General features: G+C 46.4%; 1 protein-coding gene across 1 annotated transcript; it reads left to right on the top strand.

Moving 5' to 3' along the window:
* The first annotated feature begins 1,098 nt into the window (after nucleotides 1-1,098).
* METRNL (meteorin like, glial cell differentiation regulator) lies at nucleotides 1,099-26,255 on the top strand. Its single transcript, XM_054083629.1, has 4 exons — nucleotides 1,099-1,338; nucleotides 6,773-7,161; nucleotides 23,927-23,986; nucleotides 24,708-26,255. Exons 1-4 carry the CDS (start codon nucleotides 1,226-1,228, stop codon nucleotides 25,022-25,024), a joined length of 879 nt encoding a protein of 292 aa, XP_053939604.1. The 5' UTR covers nucleotides 1,099-1,225; the 3' UTR covers nucleotides 25,025-26,255.
* Nucleotides 26,256-26,468: the final 213 nt, after the last annotated feature.

Here is a 26,468-nt window from a genome sequence, read left to right as displayed (position 1 = left end):
TAAAAGTAAGGAGGGTGACACACCAAACTGTGAACGGGGTGTAAATGTTTAATACTCATCTGTGAACTCTCACCTAGAAAAATCTGTGTAGTGCTTTGAACAAAGCAGCGTGACAGACACTTGAAAAGCAATAGGAGACCAAGAAACCCAGTGATCTGGAAATATTTTAACCCCTCTCCAATCTGTGGACGTACAATATCAATCCTGACCTGTCGCTTTTTTGAAAGGAATATGTGGCACCTGGTATCTTGGAGCATAGTCTGTGTGCAGCTGGATCCCCCCTTCCCAAATCTTCCTCCCCCATTTATCTTGGCCGGGATAGTTTGGTGTTGGGGCTGCTCATGTGCTGGAAGGCATTTCTTTGCCACTGGTTCCTGGTTTCTGCCACTAAGAGTGTGGTATCTAAAGTCAACTATGGGATAACCAGGGACATTAAACACGACAAGGAGTTATCCAGAGCACTCATTCAGTGTTGGAGAGTTTGACAAATAACATGGGAGTCTCAAGTGATTCCTTGTAAGTGGAGACACGAGAAGGTGCCAGCAAAGTTACCTACAAACCCCCAGGTGGGTAACTGTGCCCAGGTAGGGATGGTCCTGCTATGGGCACGGGCACCAGGGGCACCGCGGGCACTGCCTGAGAATGGGCTCCGGGGGCACCGCGGGCACTGCCCGAGAACGGGCACGGGGGGCACAGCGGGCACTGCCCGAGAACAGACACCGGGGGCACAGCGGGCACTGCCCAAAAACGGGCACCGGGGGCACCATGGGCACTGCCGGAGTACAGACAGCAGGGGCACCGCGGGCAGTGCCCGAGGATGGGCACCGGGGGCACCGCGGGCACTACCCGAGCACAGACAGCGGGGGCACCGCGGGCACTGCCCAAGCACGGACAGCGGGGGCACTGCACGCAGACGCTACCGCAGCGCAGAAGGAGCTGCCCGGTGCCTTTCCCGACTTTCCTCCCGCCGCGCTCCTCAGCTTCCCCCGTGCCGTGCGGGCCAGCGGCTGCCGTCCCGGCGAGGAAGGCGGGGAAAGGGGGGGGGGGGCGGAGCCGCCCGGGGGTGCGGGAGGCAGGGCCGCCCCCGCCCCTCAGCTGGGAGCCCGCGGCGAGGCGCTGCCAAGTGCAGAGCCCGAGCCGGAGCGGCGCCGCGCGGAGCGGGATGGGGTAGCCGTGCCGCGCTCCCCGCGCTGCCGTGGCTCCGCGACGCCTGCACCGCGGGACCATGCGGGGCGCCCCGGCCGCCCGGCTCCTGCCGCTGCTGCTGGGGCTGCGGCTGCTGCTGTCGGGCGGCGCCGCCGCGCAGTACTCCAGCGACCTGTGCAACTGGAAGGGGAGGTGAGCGGCACTCTGCGGGCCGGAGGGACGACCGGGGGCTGCCTGGGCATTCCCGCCCCGAGGGGCGACGAGTTGGTGCCGAAAACAAAAGGGCGAGCTGTCTCGCCGCGGGGATGCGCGGAGCAGGGGGCGGCGGGGAGCGGCTCTGCCGCCTCTGCCTCTCGTGCAGCCCCGGCTCCGCTCCCGCAGCCGCCCCCGACGCGGGGCGGGATGGAGGGGCCGGGAGGCAGCGCGGCTCGGTGGGCTGGGGAGGAGGAGAGGAGAGGAGGAGGGCGGTGCCATATCCGCCGCGGAGAAGCTGCTCCCCGCGCCTATCGTTCCCGGGGTCGGGCGGGGCAGCCCTGGGCATCGCCCCGCGTTACCCCCGCCGGCTCCGCGCGTCCCCCGTCCGCGGGGAGATGCTCTGCCAGCCCTGGCGCTCCGCAGTCCCGCTGTGCCGGGTGTGAAAGCTCTGCGGCTCGCAAGCGTTTCATCTCCCGAATTATCTTTCCTTTAATTGCTTCTAACGCAAGTTGAACGACTCTGAGTGAGTCGGTGACCTCCAGCGTTCCTGGTGTTAAACAGTCCCTCCGCTTAAGGAGCGAGGGTTGCTGGGTCAGGTTTGCCGCATTGTCAGAGCAGAATGGTTTGACTCGAATATTCTGCTCAAATCTGGCGTTCTTTAAAATAAAAGTTTGGCCGGCTTGTATCAGTAGTTTGGTTTGGAGTAGGGAGGTTTCAAAGTGGGGACAGAGCTGGATTGACTGTCAGCGTCATCATTTATCTCTTGAAACACCCGCATGGCTGGTAGTGACTTTTCTCTGAACTTTTTTTTGACTTAATTAATGCGTAGTTAATCCCGGTGAAGCCACTTGAAAGTAAGTCCATTTGATAGGGGCCAAACCTATTAGTTCTGTGGGTAACTTATAATTGTATCATTTTGCGTTACCCCTGTCCTCCAAGCTGTAGCTGCTTTCACCCGTAGGGATCCTGGCTGCGCTTGCTCACCTGGACCTCACCACATGGTACTGCTGGGTGTTTCCTAAAAGAAAGATGATAACTCCCTGTAATCTTGTCCTGTGAGTTTCCTATTTTTGTCCTGTTTTCTTAGAGCAAGCAGTGACCACCTATGTCACCTGAGCAGGGCTGGAATAAGCAGTGCCTCAAGGATCAGCTGAGGGGGTGATGCTTGAATGAGAGTGAAATGTCATTGCCTGTCACTGAATTTGGGGAAACTGGTGATGTGAGCTTGGACTCGCTCACCTGTTGTTGTCCTGGTGAGCCAAAGCAGAGCAGATGTGATGGCTCCGTGAGGATACCATTGATGGCACAGGGAAGGGGGAGCTGCCTTCTTGCACGCGCAGTTTAGTCTGAGCAGTTTCTCTTGTGTGAGGGAGTCCCAGAGTGCAGGTGGACAGGAGTCTTGAGAGGGGATAATGGCAACCAGGCTGGTGTTGGCCTTGCTATTAGCAAATGGGTGAAATGCTTGCAGTTCTAAGGCTGCTAAGTATCATCTGCTTTGCCCTAACATACTAGGACTTAAGAAGCAAAAAAAAAAGGTGATTTGATTTATCAGTTAACAGTGTGGTTACTGATAGCTACATGGGTCAGAAAGGATATTTTTCGTTTATGTGGAACATGATGTTTTGAAGTCACATGATTTTTTTTTTTTACCTTAACTAACTTTGAAAAAAATATGAACTTCAAATCCCAAATGCAGCCATTCTCCCGATGGTGGAGTTCTAGATTGTCTTTGACAGTCTAGTCATCTCGCTGAAGGTATTTTCTCACCTATATTAAAAACAAATATACATGCCCATATTAAAGGCAACAATCTTAGAAGTAGAATATTAATGTTTTTTCCCCCATTAGGTTGTGGAGAAGTGATGACCTTATATCCTTGAATAGCATAAAGAGCTTTGCTGGGATTGCTGTAGGTATTCCTCATGCTTCCAGTGAAATCAGGTGCAACGCACAGCTTGACCCCTGCAATTTGAGTACGCTCTGCCATAGCAGCATCTTAATAATTAGCCTGGCAGAAAGCTTCCAGGAAAGCTTCGTCCAGAGGAAAGCAGAAACTTGACCATGGTGTGTGTCTGGTTATTATTCTTGCTGTAACTTCAGGTTCTTGTACTGCAGTGACCTCTCAATGCTTTGGACAGAAGTGCTTTGGTGCCATGCTGAGAACTGCTAGTAAGGTAGTTTTGGCTGTAGGAGCAAGAATTCAGCTCTGATGTGGCTGGTAGATGTGCAGAGGGCAAGATCGATGGACGAAGTGGTGGTTCTGAGGAAGTCTTGGTGCTCTCTAGCTTGGCAGCCTTAATTACATACCCCAAATTAGGAGTGAAAGTTTCTTGTGTTTGCTGAGTGATGCTGAGAGGACAGGAGTGCTTCCAGGGCTCCTCGGAGCGCCTGTAGCAGAATAACTAAAGTATCTGAAGTGAAGAGTGTGACTATTCCTCCTTTTTCCCTTCAGTAACGCTTGTTGCGTGTTTCTGCATAACAGCTTACTGCACCCGCACTGTGATGGATCTCTTGGGGCAGACAGGTGGGTGGCTGAGAACAGAGAAGGAGAAGATTTGAGGAGACAAATGCTATGATTCAGGATGTCCTCATGGATTGGTATGAGGAAGTAGTACTGGCTGTAGAAGTAAGTCCCATTAAACGGCACAGATTTGAAAGGAAGGATGGATGGCTTATCTGTCACTGTAACCATGAAACAGCTGCCTTATCTCTTTGCCATATAGTTACAAAACCCAAAACTCAAATGAGCTTGGGGAAAAAAAAAAAAGAGGCTCCTGGACCTCCACTGTGTCTGATGGCTGGCTAGGGAGAGCTAAAGTTGAACAGTCTCTCAATGTGGTGACATGTCATTTGGACAGAAAGCAAAGCAACAGGCTTTACTGGATGGTGGTGGTTGCTGTTAAGCAATGGGAGCATATATTTTGAAATCTGCTTGACTTTTGAGTCATCTTTTATTACAAGTCTTAATGCATACAGGTCCTTGTGCTTGATGTGTCTGTCTCATGGCATCACTCTTGCCTCTGGGATATAATTGGCATTCAGAAGATAATTTCAGAGTCCACCCTGTATTTTTGTTTGAACTGTGTGAGCGTTTAAACAAAATGAATGTTGAGGCTTTTTGCTCTGGCTTCAGAAATTCCCGGCTGCCGTGTTGCTGGGATCACTTACAACAGCAGTTTCACTGCGTGAGTTTGGAGTTTTGCCCCTGGTGTGTTCCTTCGGTTTAAGCACTCAGGCTTCAGGTTGGAATTTGACAGTATAAGTCCTGCAAAGTCCTTGTAGTTTGTTTAATGTCTGGAGTAGGAGCAATGTGTGAGCGTAGTTTTTTACCCCTTTGCTGAGGGGTAAGCTTTACACTCTTTAATTTTACTTATTCACTGCTTGCACATAAACCGAATTCTGTGATTTCTGTTGAGTGGCATCATGCACGCGCCGTGGTGAAAGCTGATTTTGTGGACCAGATGTGGATTTACAGTCAACTTGAAATATCCCATTGCAAGTTAAGTTTCCTGAATGTGCTAAGTACTACTGAATTTGAGGCCAGGAGGTTAAAGGTCAAAACTTGTGCCTCTTTTCTCCTCATCTGTGTTCTTGAGGTGGCTTTCAAGATTATTCCAAAGTGCATGTTTGCATGCGCTATTGTTATTAAATATAACTTTTTTTTCCCCCTAAGCTTCCTCATGTAAACTCTATCAAGTGGGTTGCACTGACACTCACGATAATGAGTCACGTCAACAGCAAACGCAAACCAGATGGGTTTTTCCCCCTTCTTTTACACATGGCTTCTTGTTACTTTCTAAATGCTGACTTGAATTCAAATCCTGTTCAGCATCTGAATATCTTTAGGGTGGGGAACTGAGTATTTGGAGATTTCTGTAGAGAAACCAGCGCTTGATGTCATTACTTGCGCTACACCAAAATCTGTTCTTTGCCACAGATTTCCTGTGTAACTTCAGATGAGCCACTTAATCCTTTTTAACCTCTTTTCCCTGTCTTGGCTCATCTGCCTGTGAGCGGGAATGTTGCAAAGCTTCCCTGGAGTACTGCAAAGCAGACCCATGAACTGCACTGAAGGGTCTCATTTTGGCTGGTGCTCTACAGGCATAGAATAAAAGATGCTGATGTTTGAGAACTAGGTACGCCAAGTGTAGGAGGAGAAACAAGCTTGGTGGTGAAGTGAGTTGTGCTTACTTGCATAATAGATTTGTGACAGGTCAGAGACTGGGACTAAAGAATTTTTGCTGCATGGCCCAAATACCGTAACCAATAAACCAGGCTTCCCCCAACTTTTAACTGGACTGCCTGTAGCATTCGGTGTCATATTACTGCTTTGAGTATACAACTTACGGGGTTGGTCCAGCAGCAGTGAGAGGCAGCAAAGGCTGTTCAGCGCTGTCCTCAGTTTAGGCTGTGGGCAAGCAGGTAATGAAGATTCTGTAGTCATCCTGCTTACGCGTGGCAATTTGCTCTCCTCTCACTGGCAGCTGGCCTCGGGATCCCCATGTTGCCTTTCTGTCCCATCTTTGTGATCACCAAAAAGGCCTTAAAAAGGCTGTTGGGATCTTCACTTTTTGCTGTGGTGCTAGGTAAGGACACAGCACCAGTGGTGGCCCTGTGCCTCAGCAGTAGTAACTGGCCACATGTTCTCTGTTTTGCTGAACACTGGTGGCTGTGTGTCTGCTTGTAGCCCATCAGAACTGGGCAGTAAAACGATAAACTAAGCTTAAACCTCATGCTGTGGAGAAGTGAGGGGACGTGACTTATGTAGCAAAGAAAACAGCATAGTTCAGTGCTTCCCCAGCTGTGACTGGAGAGGGTAGTGTCTTTTCTCCTCTCCCCACCTCCCAGATTGGAGACTAGAGCTGCCCAGCTAAGGCAAGGGTATCTCTGGCACCCAGAGCATCCCTTTGCTCCAGTTCACAGGGTGAGCTTGGCATGCCTCCCAGTTTCAGATCCATTGGGAATATAGACTTGGAAAAGGAACAAAGTACTCAGCAAACGGTGGAGTCAGATCTGCGAGGCTGGGGAACGTGCTGGTTTAAACCACCGGGAACGGAGTTCAAGTGTACGTGTTGTACTTCGTATGTGCCAATTCATTTGCCACAGCTCAGCTGATGGGCAGTGACTGAGGCTGTATTAATTTAATTGCTTTTGATCGTGTGCTTATATCCTATTTAATTTTGAAGTCAATTACTAGTGGTTTGACTTTTTTTGGGGGGGAGGGAGATGATTTAAAACTGCCCTGTAATATTAAGGTTGCAGTCTTGCAAGACCCAAGTGCTTCTGACCACTGCCGAGCTGGATGGGCTGATACTCGATGCTGCCCTAGGTTTCCTGTGTTTGTTGATGTGGGTCTTTGAAGGTTTGAGGTTATGCAGTCACATTACCAGCTCTGTAATTTCTCTAACTTTCTCTTTCTCTCTTCCCCCAGTGGCTTAACTCACGAGTCTCACAAGAAGGATGTTGAACAGGTCTACCTCCGCTGTTCCGAAGGGTCAATAGAGTGGATGTATCCCACGGGAGCACTCATAGTCAACCTGCGACCCAATACTTCACCTGCCTCTTACAAACATTTGACTGTTTGCATAAAGCCCTTCAAGGACTCTGCAGGAGCAAATATTTATTTGGAAAAAACTGGAGAACTGAAACTCTTGGTCCGAGATGGCGATCGCAGCCCCAGTAAGGTGTATTGTTTTGGCTATGATCAGGGGGGCCTGTTCATTGAGGCCACTCCTCAGCAGGACATTAGCAGGAAGATTACAGGCTTCCAGTACGAATTAATGAGCAAGGGGATGGCATCTGATTTGCACACAGTTTCTGGTGAGTGCTAGGATATCGGTCATATTTTCGTGTACCGTATCGGATGCGTAACAGATGTCGGAGTGAGGGAGTGGGAAAGTATTTGGGTCTGCATTTCGTGTGCTTTTAAGGACATGCTTTATAAACAGGCTATTGTGGAAGAACTGATTTTGTTGTTGTTTTTTTGAAGGTGGTAGCATAGGCTGAATTCCAGATGATTTAAGGGCTGCCCTGTGAAGGATTCTCCCTTTTCAGGCTGGGGTGAATCACAGGCGCTGTCTTTAGCCTGCAGTGAACTCGGCTCCCCAGCCTTGCACTAACAGTTTTCAAACTACTTTTTTACTCAGCTTTTAAGACCTCACTGCACGTTTTGAATAATAAACATTTCAACAAGGAGGAACTCCTTTTCTGTGGGCTTTTTTCCTCTGAAACTACTGCTACTTGCTGACCTAATTGGCATTTTTGGTTTGGTTTTTTTTTTTTTGTTTGTTTTAACCAAGGAAAATGATGTGTTCTTCCCTCAGCTCTGCCTGTTACCTCTCCTGGGCAATACTGGCAGAATTCTTCCACTCTAGGATATTTGTACAGTGCCGGTGTTGTCTTCTCTCTCAACCATTACGAAAAGCAAGTTCAGTAGGGAGGAGTCTTACACCAAGGAAAAAATTGTAGGAAGGGAGAATGGACAGAACAAAAGCTTACAAGCCTGTAAAATCTGATACTAAATAGCAAGGTAAATACCATTTGGGAACAATAGCTCTAGGTGTAATCTGGTTATGCTAATCAGTTAGACAGTTTGAGAAGAAGAAAAACTAGCGTTTTTGGAGGATGATGTGGTGGGGAAGGTGGGGAAGGGGGAATTCTGTTTAGACAGGCTGTGTCTGCCTCTTGACTCTCCTCCACTCGGAATTGCCTCTGCTCTTACCTGCAAAGCCAAGGAGTGGAGATTGCCAGAATAGCCTGAGGAATAGCAGAGCTGGGATTGTTTGTCCCAGATGACTAAGGGAAGTATCAAGGTTTAGGGATTTTAAGTGGAGATGCCAATGGTGGCAAGCAGCTTTCTCTTTTGAAATGGTAGGGAGTAAAGGCAGCCTCGCAGCACGCTTGAGATGTCTTGGCCCAGGGTGAAACCTGATGTAAAATGAGCCTAACGTGCTCTACATGGGCTGTCTAAATTCTGTGATAGTGATGCCGTGTGCTTTGCTTGAGATGCCACTTGATAAGCAGCAGTGCAGCTAATTAAACTGCAGCTTCATCTTCTCGGCGTTGCATCCCTTGTCCTTTTTTGGGATAAGTGATTGTGGAACTTCAGTCCCATCCTCTCTTTTCCCCTGGCTTCCTTCCACAACAAGACTCTGGATGTTTGTATATTTTTGTGTTCTTGCCGCGCTGCTGCTGTTGGGATGTTGACACACCAGTCTAGATGTGATGTTTTGGGTGCAGATCTGAGTGGGACTGAGATGAAGAGTTCTGAGCTCAGTGAGAGGTCTGCTGGCTGAGGGCTAATGCAGTAGCCGCAATAACGGATAGGTGGCGTGTTTGCCATTGAAACAAAAAACCCTATAAATATTCAAATATTAAATTATTAAATATTTCCTTACTCTTGTAGCTTAATATCGAGGGTTCTGCATTTTCAGCAGGCTTCCCTGCTTCTACATCTTACAAGGACTGCAGAAGAAGCAGCAGCGTGTCTGCTGCAGAGTTGTTCTCCCAGTAAGGACATTTCTGCAAAGATGCAATTGCCATGCATAATGTCAGCTATGGAGTTAAAATTCCATCGCAGAAGACATTAAATGCATTGTTTAATCAGTTATTTGGAGAACGTTCCCAGATTCAGTGCTTCTTTGACAGTCTGTGGGGGTGAAGGCACAATGATAAGTCACTGAAACTTAGTGAGGAAAGTCCTATACTTTTTTCTTTCCCCAAAAAAAGTTGAAATTGCTTTTGCAATTAATAAAATAATGTTTAAAACAGTGCATGAGAAATAGTGCTCATCACTGCTGGTTTTGGTTTGCACAGATACGATTTCTGCTGAGCGTTGCTCAAGCCAACGAGGCTCGCTGCTGGCACAAACTGCTGGGATTTTAGAACGAAGTGCTCTTCGTTACACATAAAATTTTTGAGATTTTTAAAGCTGATGGGCGTCTTTTTAGAGACTTTCAGAAGTCAGACTGAGAACTGAATCCAATTACAGCCTTCCTCTTTGATAGGCATATTAAATCTCTTTTTCTATGACTGCTGTATTTTCAGCTGTAACAGACACCGGTTGAATTTCAGTACTGTCTTATAAAACAATGTGGTAGGCTTTCTGCTCATACTCCATGTGTCTTGGTTGGACAGAAGAAGCTTTTTAATAATTCATCAGCAGAGCCTTCAGGGCAAACTAGGGATCTCTATTGTATTTAAGTTATTTCACTTGCCTTTTTTTGGATCCCCAGACTCGGCGGAGGTGGGGAGGGCTGAAAACACGATGAAAATGCCATACACGACTCTTTCCACTACTCAGTCAGATGAACACTTTTATTCTCCTATAAATATCTATATGTCTGGGGAAACTGCCAAATAGCTGCCTTGTGAGGCAGAGCAATATATTTGCCGTTCATGAACCTCATTTCTTCTGGAGCCACATCTAGGTTTTTTGTGAGACGTGCCCTTTGTTGAGCTGTTCATTGGGAAGGGGAAGTTTGCAATCAGTGGACTGAAATCACTCGTGGCTTCTTCATCAGAGAGGAGTCTCAAGCCAAATGCAAGTGCTGACCTTAAAGGAGCTGAAAACTGGACTTAAGTTTCTGCATTTCTCTGTCTCTTGGTCACAAACGTGGCTCATGGTGGTTTTTTGAGTGTTGTACACTGGAAAAACGAGCCAGCTCATCTCAGTTGCAGTTTGACAGAGTTCAGCAGAGCTGACAGTGCCCGTGAGGAAATGACAGACGTGCGACGCTGTTGCAGACAGGCTGAGATGTGCTGGCAGAGCTGGGCAGAGGAGGTTTGCGCACTTCCTGGGCTCACTTGGCGCTGCGGTGCTTCGGCTGATGGCGAAGGACCGAAAGGCACAAATATTGCAGCATTTTCTTACAACTGCAGAATGCGGGGAGTGACTGTCATAAAAGACCCAGGTGTGGGGCTCAGTAATCCAGCCCTTTTGTTGTGCAATAACTACTCACTAACAGCTTCTCTCGACTTTCCCTAAATGGTGCGCTTGTTTCCTGGTGATAATTATTGTACTCTGCCCTCGAGTTTACTCTTGCTTCCGAACCTGGCATCCCAGCTCTGATTAGAGAGTATAAGTCATCTGTTTAATACTTTAATAACCTGTAGTGTCCTCAGAGTCCTGACATTGCAGGGTGCATCAACAAATCAGCAATGCTTGGCAGGGTTCCTGTGGTTTAATTAGAGAGCCTCCAGTTTTATGAGTTTACAGTCATTCTTTCCCACTTAATCAGAGTCTAGCAAATAACTCTGTAGAAAACATACTCAGGTTCCAAATTGGCCTTTCCCTTTCCTTGGGAAGGTTGAATGACACAGTGCTGTATTACAGTTTTCCAGATTTTGGGTGTTTAACCCTTTTCTTGGCTCTTTGTCTGCCTTGCCGTATTCTCTTAAGGCTTCCGTAACTGTAGGAAGTGTTTGTTGTACACTGATGTGTTTTACTTCAGGTTGCTGAGATTTGATATGGGATGGGTTTTACTCTGATAGTAACCAGCAAAAAGGCACTTCTGGGAGTTTGTAGTTTCTTGAGCTGGGAAGAGGATTGAAGACAAGCATGCTACAGCTCTTGTCACTAATTTAGGTGAGTGGGCAGTCCCTAAGAACCTTGACAATTCAAATATCACGAGGAGCACCTTCTCTCCATAGCCAAAGTGATCGGTGACTAAGAGTGCTTTTCAGGTTAGGTTGTGGGTTGAACCTCTGTGCAATTCCCATCCACACTGATGGTCCATTAACTTCTGTTCATGCTTGCAGTAAGACTCTGAAGCCTTGGTGTTTGCCCAGCTGAAGAACTGAGGCACTGCGACATTTTGGCCCGAGGCCATGTGAGAAGCAGCAAAACTTGTTTATGTTGTTGAATTCTGTTGATTCTAATAATTTCTGCTTGTGCTGGAAGAAAATACTCTGAGTCTCTGCTGTACTGGCAAATAGATGGAAGTTTTGGCAGAAGTGGTGTTTGGCCGTGTAGTTCCTAGAGGTTTTCTGGAGATGTTAACCCACGTGAACTTCTCAGCTGTAGTGGGGCGTGTGGCTGGTCTAGTTCTGCCTCACACTGCAGCGAGCTGCTCGGATTAAATTCCTGTGAAAAGCGTGAAGGTCCTTTGAGAGCCATTTGCTTTTTAAGTTCTTCAGCTCCTGCTCAACTAATATGAAACAAGAATCTGTAGGTTTGACCAAACACTTTGGAGAGGAAGATCAAGTGTTTTCCTCCCTTCCTACCAAATGACCTTTATTTTGTTGTGCAGAATCTGTGTTCTAAGAGTGTCACATCCAAGCTCTGATTACAGCTTTGTATGAGCTGTGTGGTTTACTTTTTCCATCACACACTCATGGGGATGTGTTACAGAGATCAGGCGGTGAAAGCCCTTCCATTACCAACCCACTTTTCTGTCGTAAAGGAGTCAAACTTTAACAAAAATGTCCCTTTATCTTGATGGCATCTACTGACTTAGTGCCGATTCTGTAACTGCTTTATATGTTTTCTAAATTAATGCTTGTACCTGGCTGAGAACATTAACAGACAGGAGGTATTGCACTCAAGTGGGTATCTGAAAAACAAGGCAAAGCTGGATAAACCCAGTTAGGTAATTAGGGCCAGTATTCAGCTCTTTCCTGTATGCTGTTAATTCTCTGGCCTGAGGAAACACATTGGAAATCAAGAGACTCATAAGCATTTGGGCTATGCCAGCGTTTCTATGAACAAACAGCTTTCTGAAACACCCCTTAACTTCTGATCTTTAATGCAGCCGGGTTGGTAGAAGTGGGGCACCCATGTGCTGTATCTCTGCAGGTATCCTTCCAAAGGACTGTCATTGTAGCTCATGGGGTCCTTGGCTTACGCTTCCCTCTGGTTTCCCCCAAATATCAGCTTTTTTTTTTTTCCCTTATTTGAGTCTGCCTGTGCTGCTGAGCTCTGTAGTCTGAATCAGGAGATGCCCTGATGGATTTTTCACTTCTTGTCGGAGTGGAAACCTTGCTTCTTGTCCCAGAGGTGAGCAGGAAGCTGTGGCTTGTGTGCTGCTGTCTGCCAAGGTGTTTGCAATATGAAAGTGGTGGCTGCTGTCTTTAGCAGGAATACTGGTGGAAAAAAGCACTTGATATCCTTAAATTGAAAGTCTGCGTGGCATTCATTCTTAGCACAGGTTCTGCCTGAGTCATTGTGATCATCCAACATATTGGCACCACACTGCGTGGAAGGAATGGGAGCACGCTGTGTGCTGCAGGGTTGGCAGGGGTGGAGATTCCAACAACTTCCCTCCAGATGAGAAAAACGGCTTCTTCTGTCACCTCCTGGTTTCTGTATAAAACTCTCATCCCTTTGAGATTAAGCTGGGTTAGGGGGAGAAGCAAATCTGAGTGGAGTCTGGTGTGATTTGCACAGGACAGAATTGATTTTGCGTTCCTCCCATCAGCATTTGGTAGTGAAACACATAACCAGCAGCACTGAAAAGTCATGGGATCTGTTCTGTGTGACCAAGTTCATGGTGTCTGGGTGGCAGTAACATAGATGCTGCTCTGCAGCTCAAGAGTTGCTGTTGTTTTAGGTGCTTTTCTCTCGCTAAAAGATCAGCAGCACATTTTAAGAATAAACCACCAGAAAGAGGTCTTAAAATGTTGTTGGTCAAATAACATTAGTTCTTGGCCTTGCAATGGACCGTTCTGGCACTCTTGCTTTAGGACACGTTACTTTCTGAATAGTTCCTGTGTTCTTGCCCTCAGTGCCGCAAGGTTCTTGGTGGTAACTTCATGGCTTTTCCCATAGTGAAGGATGATGCAAAACTGGATACACAATACTTTTTTAACTAAGAGTAGGCAGCATTCCCTAACAGTGCAGGTATTTGAAAAAGCACATTTTATGCTGGTTTTTGAGGGCATATCAGTGTGTAGATCAACATCTAAATTATCAGGCTGGCTGCTTTAGAACAGATAGTGGAGTGGGATTAATTTTGAAGAGCTGGATACCTGCTCTAATTGTTCATGTGCCTGAAGTGGTCTGATTTGCAGCAAACGGTTGATCGGGGGCAGAATTTAAGAGCAGGATTTGTGAATTTCTTTCTTTGTGAAATGATTTCAAAGTGCGTTTCTGATGCTTGCACTCCTACATGTTCTTAAGTTGAGCAGTGGTGATGTTTTTGGGATCTGAGCCTCAATAAGGTGAAAAATGTTGAACTGAGAAATATTCACCTTAAAAAAAAAAAAAAACCCAACCAAACAAAAAAAAACCCAACAAAACACCTCAAACCAAATATTTGGAGGGATGCTCTAATTTAATTTCTCTTTCCTCCAAGAAAATGAGTTTGACATCAGTCTCCTCTGGCCCTGCTCCTCCTTTGATGTTGCCAGGACAGGAGTTGGCTTTGCAGTGGGCAGAGGAGGTGACAATGGAGCTGTAGTGATAAATACACAGCTGCAGGGGAGAGGGAGGGAAGAAAATAGCTTATTTTTGGTAGACTGGCCACGAATGCTGTTAGCTTATTTCTCAACTCAGTGGGCAGTCAAACCCAATAAGCAGTCAGGTATATTGTCTAAGCAGCTGGGGCTTTGCTTCGCGCTGACCTTTATGTACTGGGGAAGATAGACCCACAAACAGATCTGCAATCCAGCGGAGTTGCTTGGCAGTCTTTAATAATGCTCTGTGCTTGCTCTGCAAAACTGTTTAGTTTGCTAATTCCTGAAGCTGTAGTTAAAGAGGGATGGGGGGGGGGGGAGCGGAGCTGCATTCCTCTTCCCGCCCCCCACCTTCCCTGAGGAATAAGAAACTTAGTCAGAGATATTTCCTGGGTTTGGGCCTTGATTTGCAAGACAGAAAAATCTCTTTTGCCTTAATCTGTTGTATAAGCTAGAAAATACACACTGTGATATTGCATGGATACTTGGAAGCTGCCCTGGACCCGGAGACGTGGCTTGTTAAGTCCGACTTTGGGAAGCTTGGTACTGGGTCAGAAAAGCTGCCGCCGCGCGGCACCGGGCTCTGATCCAGCACTGACTCCTGCTGCTGGTTAAAACCGGCGGAAGGATTTTCTGTATGGACTGTATACATACCCTCTTTCTGCTCTGGCCTCTATATGGAATCTGGGCCTTGGCTGCTGTGACAATCTGTCTCCCTGTGTCCTTTCTGGGCTGCAGCATGGCCTCTGGGGAGCTTGTGACCATTAGTGCTGGGATGCGCGCATGGAGCCTGGCCTGGATTTGATTGCCTCAAGTGGCCCAGGACCATTCCTGTTTCTGTACTCAGCACTGGTGAGACCGCACCTTGAATACTGTGTTCAGTTCTGGACCCCTCACCACAAGAAGGATGTTGAGGCTCTGGAGTGTGTCCAGAGAAGAGCAACAAAGCTGGTGAGGGGCTGGAGAACAAGTCTGACGAGGAGCGGCTGAGAGAGCTGGGGTTGTTTAGCCTGGAGAAGAGGAGGCTGAGGGGAGACCTTATTACTCTCTACAGCTACCTGAAAGGAGGTTGTGGAGAGGAGGGAGCTGGGCTCTTCTCCCAAGTGACAGGGGACAGGACAAGAGGGAATGGCCTGAAGCTCCACCAGGGGAGGTTCAGGTTGGATATCAGAAAAAAATTCTTCACAGAAAGAGTCATTGGGCACTGGAACAGCTGCCCAGGGAGGGGGTCGAGTCGCCTTCCTTGGAGGTGTTTAAGGAACGGGTGGATGAAGTGCTTAGGGACATGGTTTAGGGAGTGTAAGGAATGGTTGGACTCGATGATCCAATGGGTCCTTTCCAACCTTGTGATTCTGTGATTCTGTGTAGGATGCACTCTCTTCCCCAACAGAGCTGTCAGCCTCTGTTTGGAAGTGGGTGTAGGAAATTTAAGGCAAATAAAGGAGAAAATCCAGGGGTGTATAGAGCCAGTGAACCATCTTAGTGCCTGCTGTTAAGTAAGACAAAGTGTGTAATATCTTAAAGCTTTTCCTGTTACAAATAGGAAACTTTTAAGTAGCTTTTTTTGAGTACACTGAGAAATGTTGAAACATTGCACAAGATGTAGCCCTTCCATAGTCCCCTCAAGAATAGGCTGATCAAATAAATGTGGTTTTAAAATGAAAGCTGGCCTTGTTCCTCCAGAACTCTCCCACATACCAGAAAGCACTCGATTTCTAGAAACGGAGCCTGTGTGAATGTGAGGGCACGTACGCTACTTCTTTTTTTATGACTCCTTTTTTTATTTTAACACTCACTCAATCTTTGATCTGTCATTACTCCACTCTCAGGGTTTAACTTTAACCAGCCACTTGTTACTTAATTCTATTCCCCTGCTCCATAGGAGGCATTAATGGGCTGGAGTGAAGAGAAGGGCAGTGGGGAGGAAAGGAGGGCTTTGCGCTCCTGGCGGGTCTCCAGCCTGGTGGTAGATGCTGCTCCAGCCTGTCCCAGAGCCCTGGCAGGGCCAGCAGGAAGCTCTGCCACCAGAGCTGTGTGCCTGGCTGCACAGCTTCCCCAGGGCATGGGGGAAAATACACCTCATTTTATTTATTTTCTGCCCTGCAAGCACTGCGTAGCATCCCAACCGAGTCTTTTATTAGGAGACAAGACCAAATATGACCTCAAAACTTCCTTTTATCAGATCTAAGAAAGCATAGTTATAGTGTGTGCTTTCACACGGCTTTGGAATGACATTTTCTGTAGGAGAAAACAAAAAAAATAATTTCCAGAGCGAGTTTTAGAGGGGATGAGTGAAGCCGTAAGCCGTGGTGGGTTTTGCATCAGTAGAGATATTTGCTGTGGTGCTGTGTTGGGTGGGCATGGGCAGTGCGGGGTCAGCCAGGAGAGAGGTCCTGCCCCAGCCCTTCCTCTGCTGCGAGGTCAGGGGACACCAGAAGATTGCCTCAACGGTCTGGAGGCACCACGGACTTCCAGCAACTCATCCATCCTTGTGCCTGCCCAGTGCTTCCCATTCCTAATCCCTCTGGGCAGCAGCACTAGGCTGAAGGAAGGGGAGAGGTATTTGCTGTGAGATAAACGGATATATTCTTTATGGCTTTCTATTGGTGCCTTGTGCGACATACATCATGAGACATTCCCAGCAGTTACCTTGCTGCCTGCTTTTCACTTTAATTACAATTAGTAAGGGGGAGTGAGAAAGCAAAGAACTGCGAGATGATTGCAAATACTGCTCTCACAGCAAGGTGGACTCGTACAGTTGCAGAGATGCTTCTGCTTTGCTGGGCTTTCTTTTCCACTGCAATTCAGACAGAAGGAATTTAACTGACATTCTAATCTGCTGAATAGGGCTTTTTGGACACGATACATGGCAGGCTTGACTGTAACTGAGGATTTTTACAGGGCTGGTGGTGCAACGGGTAAGTGCAGGAGCTCGGCAGGGAGCTGGCACTGATCCTGGTGCCATTACGTTGCTGCCCACCCTAGGAGCCGTGAGGTTTTGGGAGCCCAAAGCCCAGCACCGCTCTGAATGTGTCTCTGGGATCAAGAGGGTTGGCGCAGTGATGGAGGCAGGGAAGGGAGGGGCAGGGGTGTTGGGACAGGCATTGTTTTTTCCTGGTGGAGCAATAAGCAGCCCACGGGAGGTGGGACAGAAAGAAGTGTCTTGAAGATAAGGCACTTCTCAGCATTTTTCCTGGGTTGGTTTGACTCCTTCCTGGGCCTGGAGGCAGAGTTCAGTAGTGTCTGATGCTGCTTGAATCGAAGCTGCGCTGTGGGTTTTGTCATTACTTTTTCGAAATTGTTAAACAAATGTCTGTGTTTCTCGCTGACCTTTCAGCTCGTTTGTTAGAATGGGTGCTGCATCTTGGAACAGCAAAAAGACATTGACTCTGCAGTTCCTTACGTGCTCTGTGGCTGCTGAGCCAAGTTCAGTTTTGAAAGCTGTTTCAAATGGAGCTTGCGTGGTACCAAATCTCTTCCTCGTGCTGCTTACATAAATAGTCTTCTTTGGTGCTTAAGGTCTTTAATGCCCTCTTGGAAGACATTTCTGTTCAAAGATAAATTTCTGGTTTATGGTCTCTTGGCTTCATGTTTCTCAGAACACATAGGTCGTCACATCTCACATGGTGAGGTTTGCAATATGCTTTTTTTCATTCTTCTTTGCAGGAAGGAAGTGGTATTAACTCAGTTCCCTTGGCACAATCCATGCCACAGCACATGAAAGTCTGCATCTCATTAAACTTATTTGCAGGTTTAAATTGTTCTTGGCCAGTGTCTGTATTTTCCGAGCTACTTCTGGACACTCGTACGTTTGTGCAAGTTGATCTGAATTTTAATAACGAGCTGAGGCAAGGAACTGGAGTTGACACTTTCTTTTCTGAATTAAAATCTTCAGTACCCCTGCTTTATGCAAGACGTCAAGGTAGAATGACCATTGCAGCATCATGATTTCAATCCAGCTGCTGAATCCCCCATCTTCTCCTCTACCAAATCTTTGTGGTTTGTCTGTAAAAGAAGGAAATCTGAGTTTTGTATCTTTGCTCATGATCCTTATTCTGAGCTGCCTTTTCTACTCAGCCTGGAGGCTCAGGTTAGATCTCGAGCAAATATGGAGATGAATTCTTCTGTCTTCAGAAGAGCACTGAACTCTCTTAGTGTGTTATTCGTAGCATTAACCTTCTATTCATCAAAGAAACACAATTCCTTTGGGTCTCCTGTCTGAGGCTTGTTGAGCCGAGGGGCTGGGAACAGTGCAAGTCCAACTCCCGTGTTTGCTCCCTGGCTTGGCATTTTCCTACTGACACGTCGGAAAAAGTGCAGTGCTTGCAGAAAGCTGCGTAATCCTATCCCATCCGAAGGCAGAAAAACCTTGTAAAACAAAAGGGTGATGAGAGAGCTCCTCTGTGTTATGACTTGGGGTCAGTAACTTCCAGCCCAGCTGCGGAGATACTCTATGTCATCTGGTTGTATTTTCCCCCTCTGTGACTGCAGGTATTGTGTTAAATGCAGGTGGGTTGGTTGCAGCTCTGCTGGCTTGAGCTTCCACATAACATGTTCACTTTAAATTTGAGATGCACTGACAAAATGCATCTGTTGAGATGCAACAAATGCAGATTTGTTGATGTAGTTGAAATGGTGTTTGGATGTGGGGTTTGTGAGTGTTTTGAGGTTGAATGTTATTTTGCCTTGCTCAGGAAGAGCTTTCTGAGTGGGCGAGGGAGGTTGAGGAAGGGACATGAGCAGTCAAGGCCTGGTAAATGGTTGTCAAATTCTTGTTCACCTGTACTGCAAAAGCAGCACTTCTTTTTGCTTGAGATATGAGCTGTGAGAGTTTTGTTTCATGGCACAGATGTTGCCTCTTCAGCGATGAAGCTAAGGCAAACTTAGGAAGAAATAATTACAAGGATTTATTTTACTTTTTAATTTGATAAAGCAGGATCAGGGCAAGACTTTTTTTTTCTTTTCTTTTTTTTTCCCCCCCCTTGCTCATATGATGTTTGCCTTTAAGCTCTCATCTTCCAGCTAAATCACTGAACCAATAATTGGTTGAGACACAGTCATTTCTGCTTCAGAGTCAGGAAAATGACTCTGAAATGCACCATCATTGGAGAAACCACATCTCTATTTTTGTAATCTGCTCTCAGAAGTCTGTACTCTGTGTTTCCAGGAAGGAGACTCATCCTGTGATGATCTTTCCAGTAGGGTTGCAATACTGAGCTGCCAGTGAGAATTTGAAGGGTGTGGTTGAGTTTTGTTTTGTTTTTTTTGTTGTTCTATATGAACTAATGCTGATATCAGGCTGAGAGCTTTCACCTGGGAGATGGGTCTGCTCTGCCCTACCCTGGCATGGCTTGAGGTGCTGCAGCACATGCTGGCTTAGCTTAGATCAGCCTGGGCTGCATCAAGACGCATTTGAATGTCTTCTGTTGACCATGAAAAGAAAAGACTACATGTTTTAATGAAAATATTTAAACCTAAAACTAACACAGAATAATGCACTAACCCTGCCTGGGCCTCCTCAGTAGACTTTTAATACTTTAAAGGTCTGATTGCTCTTCAAAGGCTTATTCAGAAATACTTACATGTGGGTGGAGTATGCCACGGAAACTGGAAGTGCAGATAAACCAGCTCTGTGTTTCCCTCCTCCCCCATCCATACCTCTACCACACTGCACGCGTGTGCAAACTTCTTAATAAAACCAAAGGGTATTCCTCGGTAAAGTGGTTTTCTGCAATTACTGTGTGTTAAACATTTTCACTTCTGCTTAAAGGGTGCCTCTCCTCCTGTTTGTGCTGCCAGAGCAGCAATGTGCTCTCAGCAGAGCCTTCTCTGTGATGCAGTTTGGATAGAGAAGGTGTTCTGGAGCTTTGGGAGACTGTGTAGAGACCTGCAGCCTAATTCATCCAACCTCCTTGACAGGAAACTAAATAGGAAACAAGTGATAGGACAAGAGGAAACGGCTTCAAGTTGTGCCAGGGGAGGTTTACATTCGATATTAGGAAACGTTTCTTTACTGAAAGAGCGATGAAACATTGGCAGAGGCTGCCCAGGGCAGTAGTGGCATCTCCGTCCCTGGAGGTGTTCAAAAACCATGCAGACATGGCACTTCAGGACATGGTTTAGTAGGCACAGTAGGGTTGGGCTGACTGTTGGACTGGATGACCTTAGAGGTCTTTTCCAGCCTTAATGATTCTGTAGCTATGAGGTGATGGAGTGAGTTGAGAAAATTCAGGAGAGACAGAGAAGACTTCTTACTGGTTACTTGGAAGCTGGTTTTGGGGTAAGGTAGGGTCAGTTAGACCCCTGGGTGGCAGCTGAAGTGTTTCAAAAGATCAGACTTGTTCACGTAGCTTATGTTATGTCTGCAGCCAGAGCCAGCATGTCTTACTCTGAATGTGTCCTGCAGGGAGCTGTCATCTTAAACCATGATGATGACCCTTCAAATAACTCCCATCTCCTGCTTTCAGAGGATAGAATGGTGCAAACTTGCGTGCATTTGCGTGCAAATGTCGAAAACCAAAGAAGGAAGGGCTGGAGTTGTGTATGTGTGTGCTGAGGGAGGATGGCAACACCTACCCACAGCTCTTGAGGCAGAGGAGACTTGTGCTAAATTCCAGCACTAAAAGTGCACTTCAATCCATCCCCAATATTGGAGGAGATGTTTTCTATACAACCCAACTCGCTGGTGCTGGCAGAACTGGGGGCCTTGTAGAGCTGAGGACATTCCAAGGAATGTCCCTCTCTCTTCCTGAGTGTGCCCGCCTCCCTGCGGAGAAGACCAGCAACGTGTTTGACAAAGCTGTTGGCCAACAAGTGCAGTCTATTGTTAGTATCGCCACGTCCTCCTCAGTAACATCAGGTTCAGAGGGCAAATCGCTCAAAGCAGCTGGAACATGACTGCTGGCTTGTGAGGAATGATGTAATTACATCTCCCTCTGTAGGGAGGTGAATAGAGAGGCCTTTGGAGGCACTGGACTGGGGGGAGAAGGCTGCCTCAGGTTACTTCAGGTCAGGATACTGTCAAAATCCATCAAAGGCATTCCCAGGAGAGTCTGCAGCCGATGTGTACAATGCAGGCTTTGTGCCACCGGTTCTGGAGTTGAGTTATAGGCATCTGGGCTTTAGAGGCTTCAATAAAACATTGCTTTTCTCTTTTTTTTTTCTTTTTTTTTTTTTTCCACACTCCCCTGCTGCTGTATGAATTAAGGCTCTTTGGCTTATCGAGTGTAAAGGAATTAGAGCAGCTAATGTTGATGTTGTTGTTGCAAATTCATAGACTTGCTGTTGGATGCAGGAACCTGGGCAGCCCTCAAGCCATTCCCAGGGAGTTGAGCACCCGGCAAACACAGCTGCCTGGTTTGGTTCTGGGCATGCTTCCCCGGAAAAGGGACATCTCCACGGGCTGGGCAGGAGTGCAGAGGTCTGATTTGGGTTTCTTTTTTTTTTTAATTACGAGTGCTTCCCATTTTAGCCTGAGGTGTGTGAGTTGTTCTGACCTACTGCTGGAGGAAAACGCCTGAACGGGAGTGAATGAGTGTGGGACTGCAGCTCAAATCGCTGACGTGCAGCATAAGCACACAGATTCCTTAATGGCTGGAATTCTAAAGAAAGCATCGCCATTGCCTTCTCCTAAGGATTTTGTTTCTTTTGTGAGTCTGTATAGGGATGAAGCTCTGCTTGTAGTGCATGAATGTTATTTGCTTTTTAATGGTCAATTTACCTCGGCAGTAATCCTTCACGACTTGCCTTCCATCTGTGCTTGCATACTTTGGTTTTGCCACTTGCAAGATGTATTTGATACCCTGTGAATGCAGATGTGGGAGTTTCTGTTCTTCAGATGTCTGCTGTTGCAGTGATAGGTGGTGGTAAATGGTTGTTAACTAAGCTTGCATGCTACCAACCTGCAGTGAGTCAGCATAGATCTAAAGTAGGTTCTAAGCAGTAATCTAGTGTGAGCAATTCTGACCACTTTTGATTTCCTTTTGTATTTAAAAAGAGTAGAGAATTTTGCCTGCAGTCCACAATTAAAATAATTTTGTTCCATGTGTACATTGTGATTTGTTAATTTGATTTATTATAGTGTCGGTCAATTTAAATGGAAGGAACCACTTTTGAAGTATTTTGGTTGTCATCTTTAATGCTGTTGCTGCTGTTGCACTCCTTTGAGAACACAAATGGTTTAGTTATTCTGGTTTTTTTTTCAAATTTCGGATGAGGTTGGATGAACTACAGAGATGTCTGGTCTAAACCAAGACTGTTTTCACTCAGACTTAAAAAGGCTGAGATGCCTTTTTATTATTAGAACAGAACAAAATATCTGAAATGCAGTGTCTGCAGTGCAGTTGTGGATTTTGAGGATGTCTATCAGCTGTGCTTTTGGAGCTTCTCTCCGTGTGCAAGTGGTGTCAAATTCAGCCAGGTTTGCATGTGGTTGATTTAACTCTGGTCCCGATTTGGGCAGAAAGAGGACGGGGAAGAGGGGTATTGGCCCTGGGTGGATTTGGTGGGGTGCCATGAATGAGACAACTCCATAACAGGTTGTTATGGGACTAATGTAATTCCTCTGTCAGATGAAATGTGGATATTTGGTCCAGCAACGAATCAAAATCTTTTGAGTTCAAATATGAAAATACCTTTGCACTGATTTGGGTTTGCACTCTAGTACTCTCGTTATGTCCAAGCTTTGGTTGGCTCTGTGTTTCTCAGGGTGGTAAACAGTTTCCAGTCTTTTCCAAAAAAGGGAGCTGAAATGGCATGTGGGGGAAAGCAGGGCACTGAAGACTGGCTTGGCTCTAAAGGCCCTGGAAGCATTCGGACTAGACTAAATAGAAGTCCCCATCGATAACAAAACTATTTTGCCTATTCCTTGTCTCTTCTTTTGGAGCTTTTTAACCTTCTTGAGTTAGTCCTTCAAATATTCCTGCCCAGAAATGTACATTGTACATTCTCTTTAATCCTTTAAAAAGCGTGTTACACTGTGTATTAATCATCTGACTGGAGCTAATCTGGTGGATTTCGTTCAATAATCCTTCTTTCTGGATCACTGCCTTTCTTGGACCTTGTTAAAAATGAGAGACTTGCCATGTTGTACGTTAAAGAATGGCTTGTGCCATCTGCCAGAGGAAGGCTGATAGAATAGCTGAGCGTTGTAGGCACCAGCCACATGTTGTTTAGACTGATTTAAATTTGCTTCTTAATGCAATGGATAAACTTCTCCAGGAAGTGGGCAGGGATGAGAGGAAGGGTGTATTTGGGAATCTGGTAACTAAGTGGTTTCAGATGTTAAGGTTCAAAACCTAAATTTTTGGGGGTTGAGGAGGTGTGGAGTAGCTTCAGTCTGGGGTTTGATCAGGAACTGTGTGATGAAAGAAGCTGTACCGCTCCGGTGCTTTGCCTCCTCTGCAGCATGAGTCTTGCTTTGCTGCACGGTCTTTGCCTGTACACATCCATGGGGTTTCACTTTTCTGGCTGATGAGCAAGTGTTGCTTCAAGGTGACATCAAGTGAAAGGTGTGGGCTCTAATCCTTGGCCTGCCAGTGAACAGAGTCAATGAGCATCGCTGTGCAGGGCAGACCTTGATCATAAGGGAATTCCTGAACTCCATGGGGTATTATAGGAACATCGGAACTGCAACTACAGTACCTTCTCCTCTGAAATAGCTGGCTGAGTACAAAGAGGAGCCGCATTCTTGCATTGATTAAATTAGTACAGATATCCAAATGTTTCCAGCAGTACAGGAAATGGTCTTTGTGCTGCTTGAGCTCTAACAGATACGACTCAGTTTCCGCTTTGCCTCGATGCCCTCAAACACATGCACTGGGTTGGTTTTTTTTCTCCTCCCTTCTTTGCCTCGCCACTCCGTAACCTCCTGGATCTTTGATGTGGTGATGGACTGAATGGCTTGTGAAATAGCCCAACAACACTGGATAGAAATTGTAAGAAAGAAGCTCTGCCATCAGGTTTGCCATCATCCCAGCAGGAGCATTAAAGAAATCCATATTCTTCCTTAAGTACAAAAACCTCACTGGGCAAGAGTTAGCCTCCTGGAGACATTAATGATGCCTGACAGATCTTCGAACCACTTGTCCCCATGTCTTTTGTGTATGTGTGTCCCATTTTTGGTTAATTTAAATACCGGCTTATTTATTTACGACCTCTGAGTACGTTGCTAACTCTGACCCTTTCTCTCCAGCTCCCTGCCGACCATGCAGTGACACAGAAGTCCTCTTGGCTGTCTGCACTAGTGATTTTGGTAAGTTGTTGCTTCTCCCCCTGGGTGCGTCACTTGGATGCGACATCCATAAACATTGATGTTGCTCTACTTACGCTTGGCACCTTCCACCAGCAGTAAATGCGGTCTGAAGGTGCTGTGTGCATGGGAGAGGGAGGGGAACATGGTGTGAAGGACCTCAAAACTGTGTGCCCTGCTGGCACTTCTCTAGTGTGGACAGGGAATGACCCAGCATCCACAGTGGAAGTAGAATTTCAGATAGTTGAGTGCATCTGGGAGAGGTCTTTAGTTGCTGCGCTCAAACAGACTGTTGACAAAAGGCCAAAAGTTTCAATAATTCTCCACGCTTCCCTTTTTAAAGGGGAAGTTGTTATTAGCTTGTATCTGTAATGGCTGAAGAACAGAGAGCACATTGTCAGGGAGCATTAAGTGTGTATCTTCTTGTTAGAACTCTTTATAATGATTGATGCTATTTTTCTGATGTAGTTGGCTTTGTGTTAAAATTTAATTTGTGAGTGCCCTTTGTTGGGCAGGTTACAAACATAATCCGTAATAAATACAAATATGTGCTGGAGGTTACTGTTAGAAACTCAGTTCTGAAAATAACAAAGGACCAGACCTGGGACTGCTGTGGTGAAATTGGTTCCCCTTGAACTGTGTGGTTGCATGGGACTGAGTTTGGACTTGATTCTTCCAGAGTGGTTTTGGGTAACTCTTCTCGACGCCCTTTTTCTGTTTGCAGTGATCAGGGGCTCTATCCAAGATGTAACAAACAAGGCAGAAGAGCAAGAATCCATCATTCACGTTGGTGTCAACAAACTGTACAGGCAGAAGAGCAAAGTCTTTCAGCTCACAGGGGAGAGTGGGAACTGGCGAGGACAAATAAAGACCCTGCTGGAGTGTGGGGTGAAACCAGGAGACGGAGACTTCCTTTTCACGGGACGCATGCACTTTGGGGAGGCCAGGTTAGGCTGTGCCCCTCGTTTTAAAGACTTCCAAAGGATGTACAAAGAGGCAAAAGACAAAGGGCTAAACCCCTGCGAAATTGGCCCCGATTGAAATCCCCTGTTTGGCTGAAGATCACTTTTAGCATTTGGCTGGGAATATTTCCTGGCCGTGATCAGAACTCTGAACAAAAATGGTAAATGAGAGCATAGATGGATCTGGAGTGCAGGCTGAGGCCCCGCAGGACACGGCTGCAGCCTGCGATGCTGTTAGACTGATGGAAGCAACAGAGGTACGAGCTCAGAAGGCTGCCAAGCAAGCAAGGCTGGATTTTTAACCAATCTTGTCCCTATGAATTAAGTTATTATATTTTTTTAGTAATTTCCGTAGGAAAACAAACAAAGAAAACTCCACGTCTTAATAAAAAACCCAAATGAAAGCCAGCCTGCCTTTGTATCTTTTTAATACTAATTTTTAAAGATGTCTTAAACTGATGTAGCATTTGGCATGGCATATTCTGTATCAATGGCCAAGTATGTGGTAGGGCACCGTAAACCATCTTAACATTGATGCTTTGTAAAAAGCTTGGTGTACAATTCAGAGTTGTTTCTTACGACAGAAATTTATGGAGCCAAACTCTCGTGTGTCTGTTCTCATTTTTATTTGAAAGAATGTACAATCACCGCCTGCAATTTTTTTTGTCCGGGCTGGCAAATTCTTTCCGTTCCAGAGAAATAAAGATCCCTGGATTTGACACATACTGTTCAAAATCTTTCTTTTTTTCTTCTCCATAAGGCTGTGCTTGGCTAGCCCAGATGTGCTCATAGATCAGCTCTGGGCTGCTCACTTTTTTTGTGGCTTCTCTGAGCAGAAGCAGAGTTCCTCTGAGGCATTGGGAACCGCGATGTTTTTCAGAGGGGAAGCGGGAGCTATTTTTGGAGACTTTTAGACACGGGTCCAGGCAAGACTGTAAGTGTTCTTCTCTCTGATGCTTATGGGGTTATTTTGGGAACAGCTCCAAAGAGCAGGCTGCCCCTTCATGTTTAACTTGAAGCTTTTAATTGTGCTGGCTGGTAGCTTGGTGTGAGGCAGACGTTCGTGCCTGCCTGCAAGTCTTGGCAGCCAGAGGACAAGGCTACCTTGTGAAAAAACAAGTGCTTCAACAAGGGTGGACTGCTGCTCCGGGCAGCGTCCCATGGGAGGTACAGAACAATCCTCTTGTTCAATCCTGTTGTTCCCCTTAACCTGCAAAACATCACTTTAATGGTACCTTCGCAAGGGTTTTTAACCCCTTGCCCATGATCATTCTCAGTGCTTTCTGCTGCCCCAACTTTTATTTTAGGCCATCAGGTTTTTTTAAATAAAAAGTTTCCACTTAGCGACTTTTTGCCTCATTCCTCCCATCTCCTTCATGTAATTGTTTCTATGGCTCAGGGAGGGTGTTGCGAGTGACTTGGACAATGGTCATTCTGGGTAGATCCAAGAGCTTCTAAGATGGGTGGGACAGAGATGTCCCATGAGACTTATCTGGAATAAAAAACCAAGGTTGCCTGAGGTG

Source organism: Cuculus canorus, chromosome 18, assembly GCF_017976375.1.
Source record: "Cuculus canorus isolate bCucCan1 chromosome 18, bCucCan1.pri, whole genome shotgun sequence".
Classification (NCBI taxonomy): domain Eukaryota; kingdom Metazoa; phylum Chordata; class Aves; order Cuculiformes; family Cuculidae; genus Cuculus; species Cuculus canorus.
The sequence above is the reverse complement of the archived record's forward strand: the minus strand, read 5'-3'. Positions and strand labels throughout refer to the sequence as shown.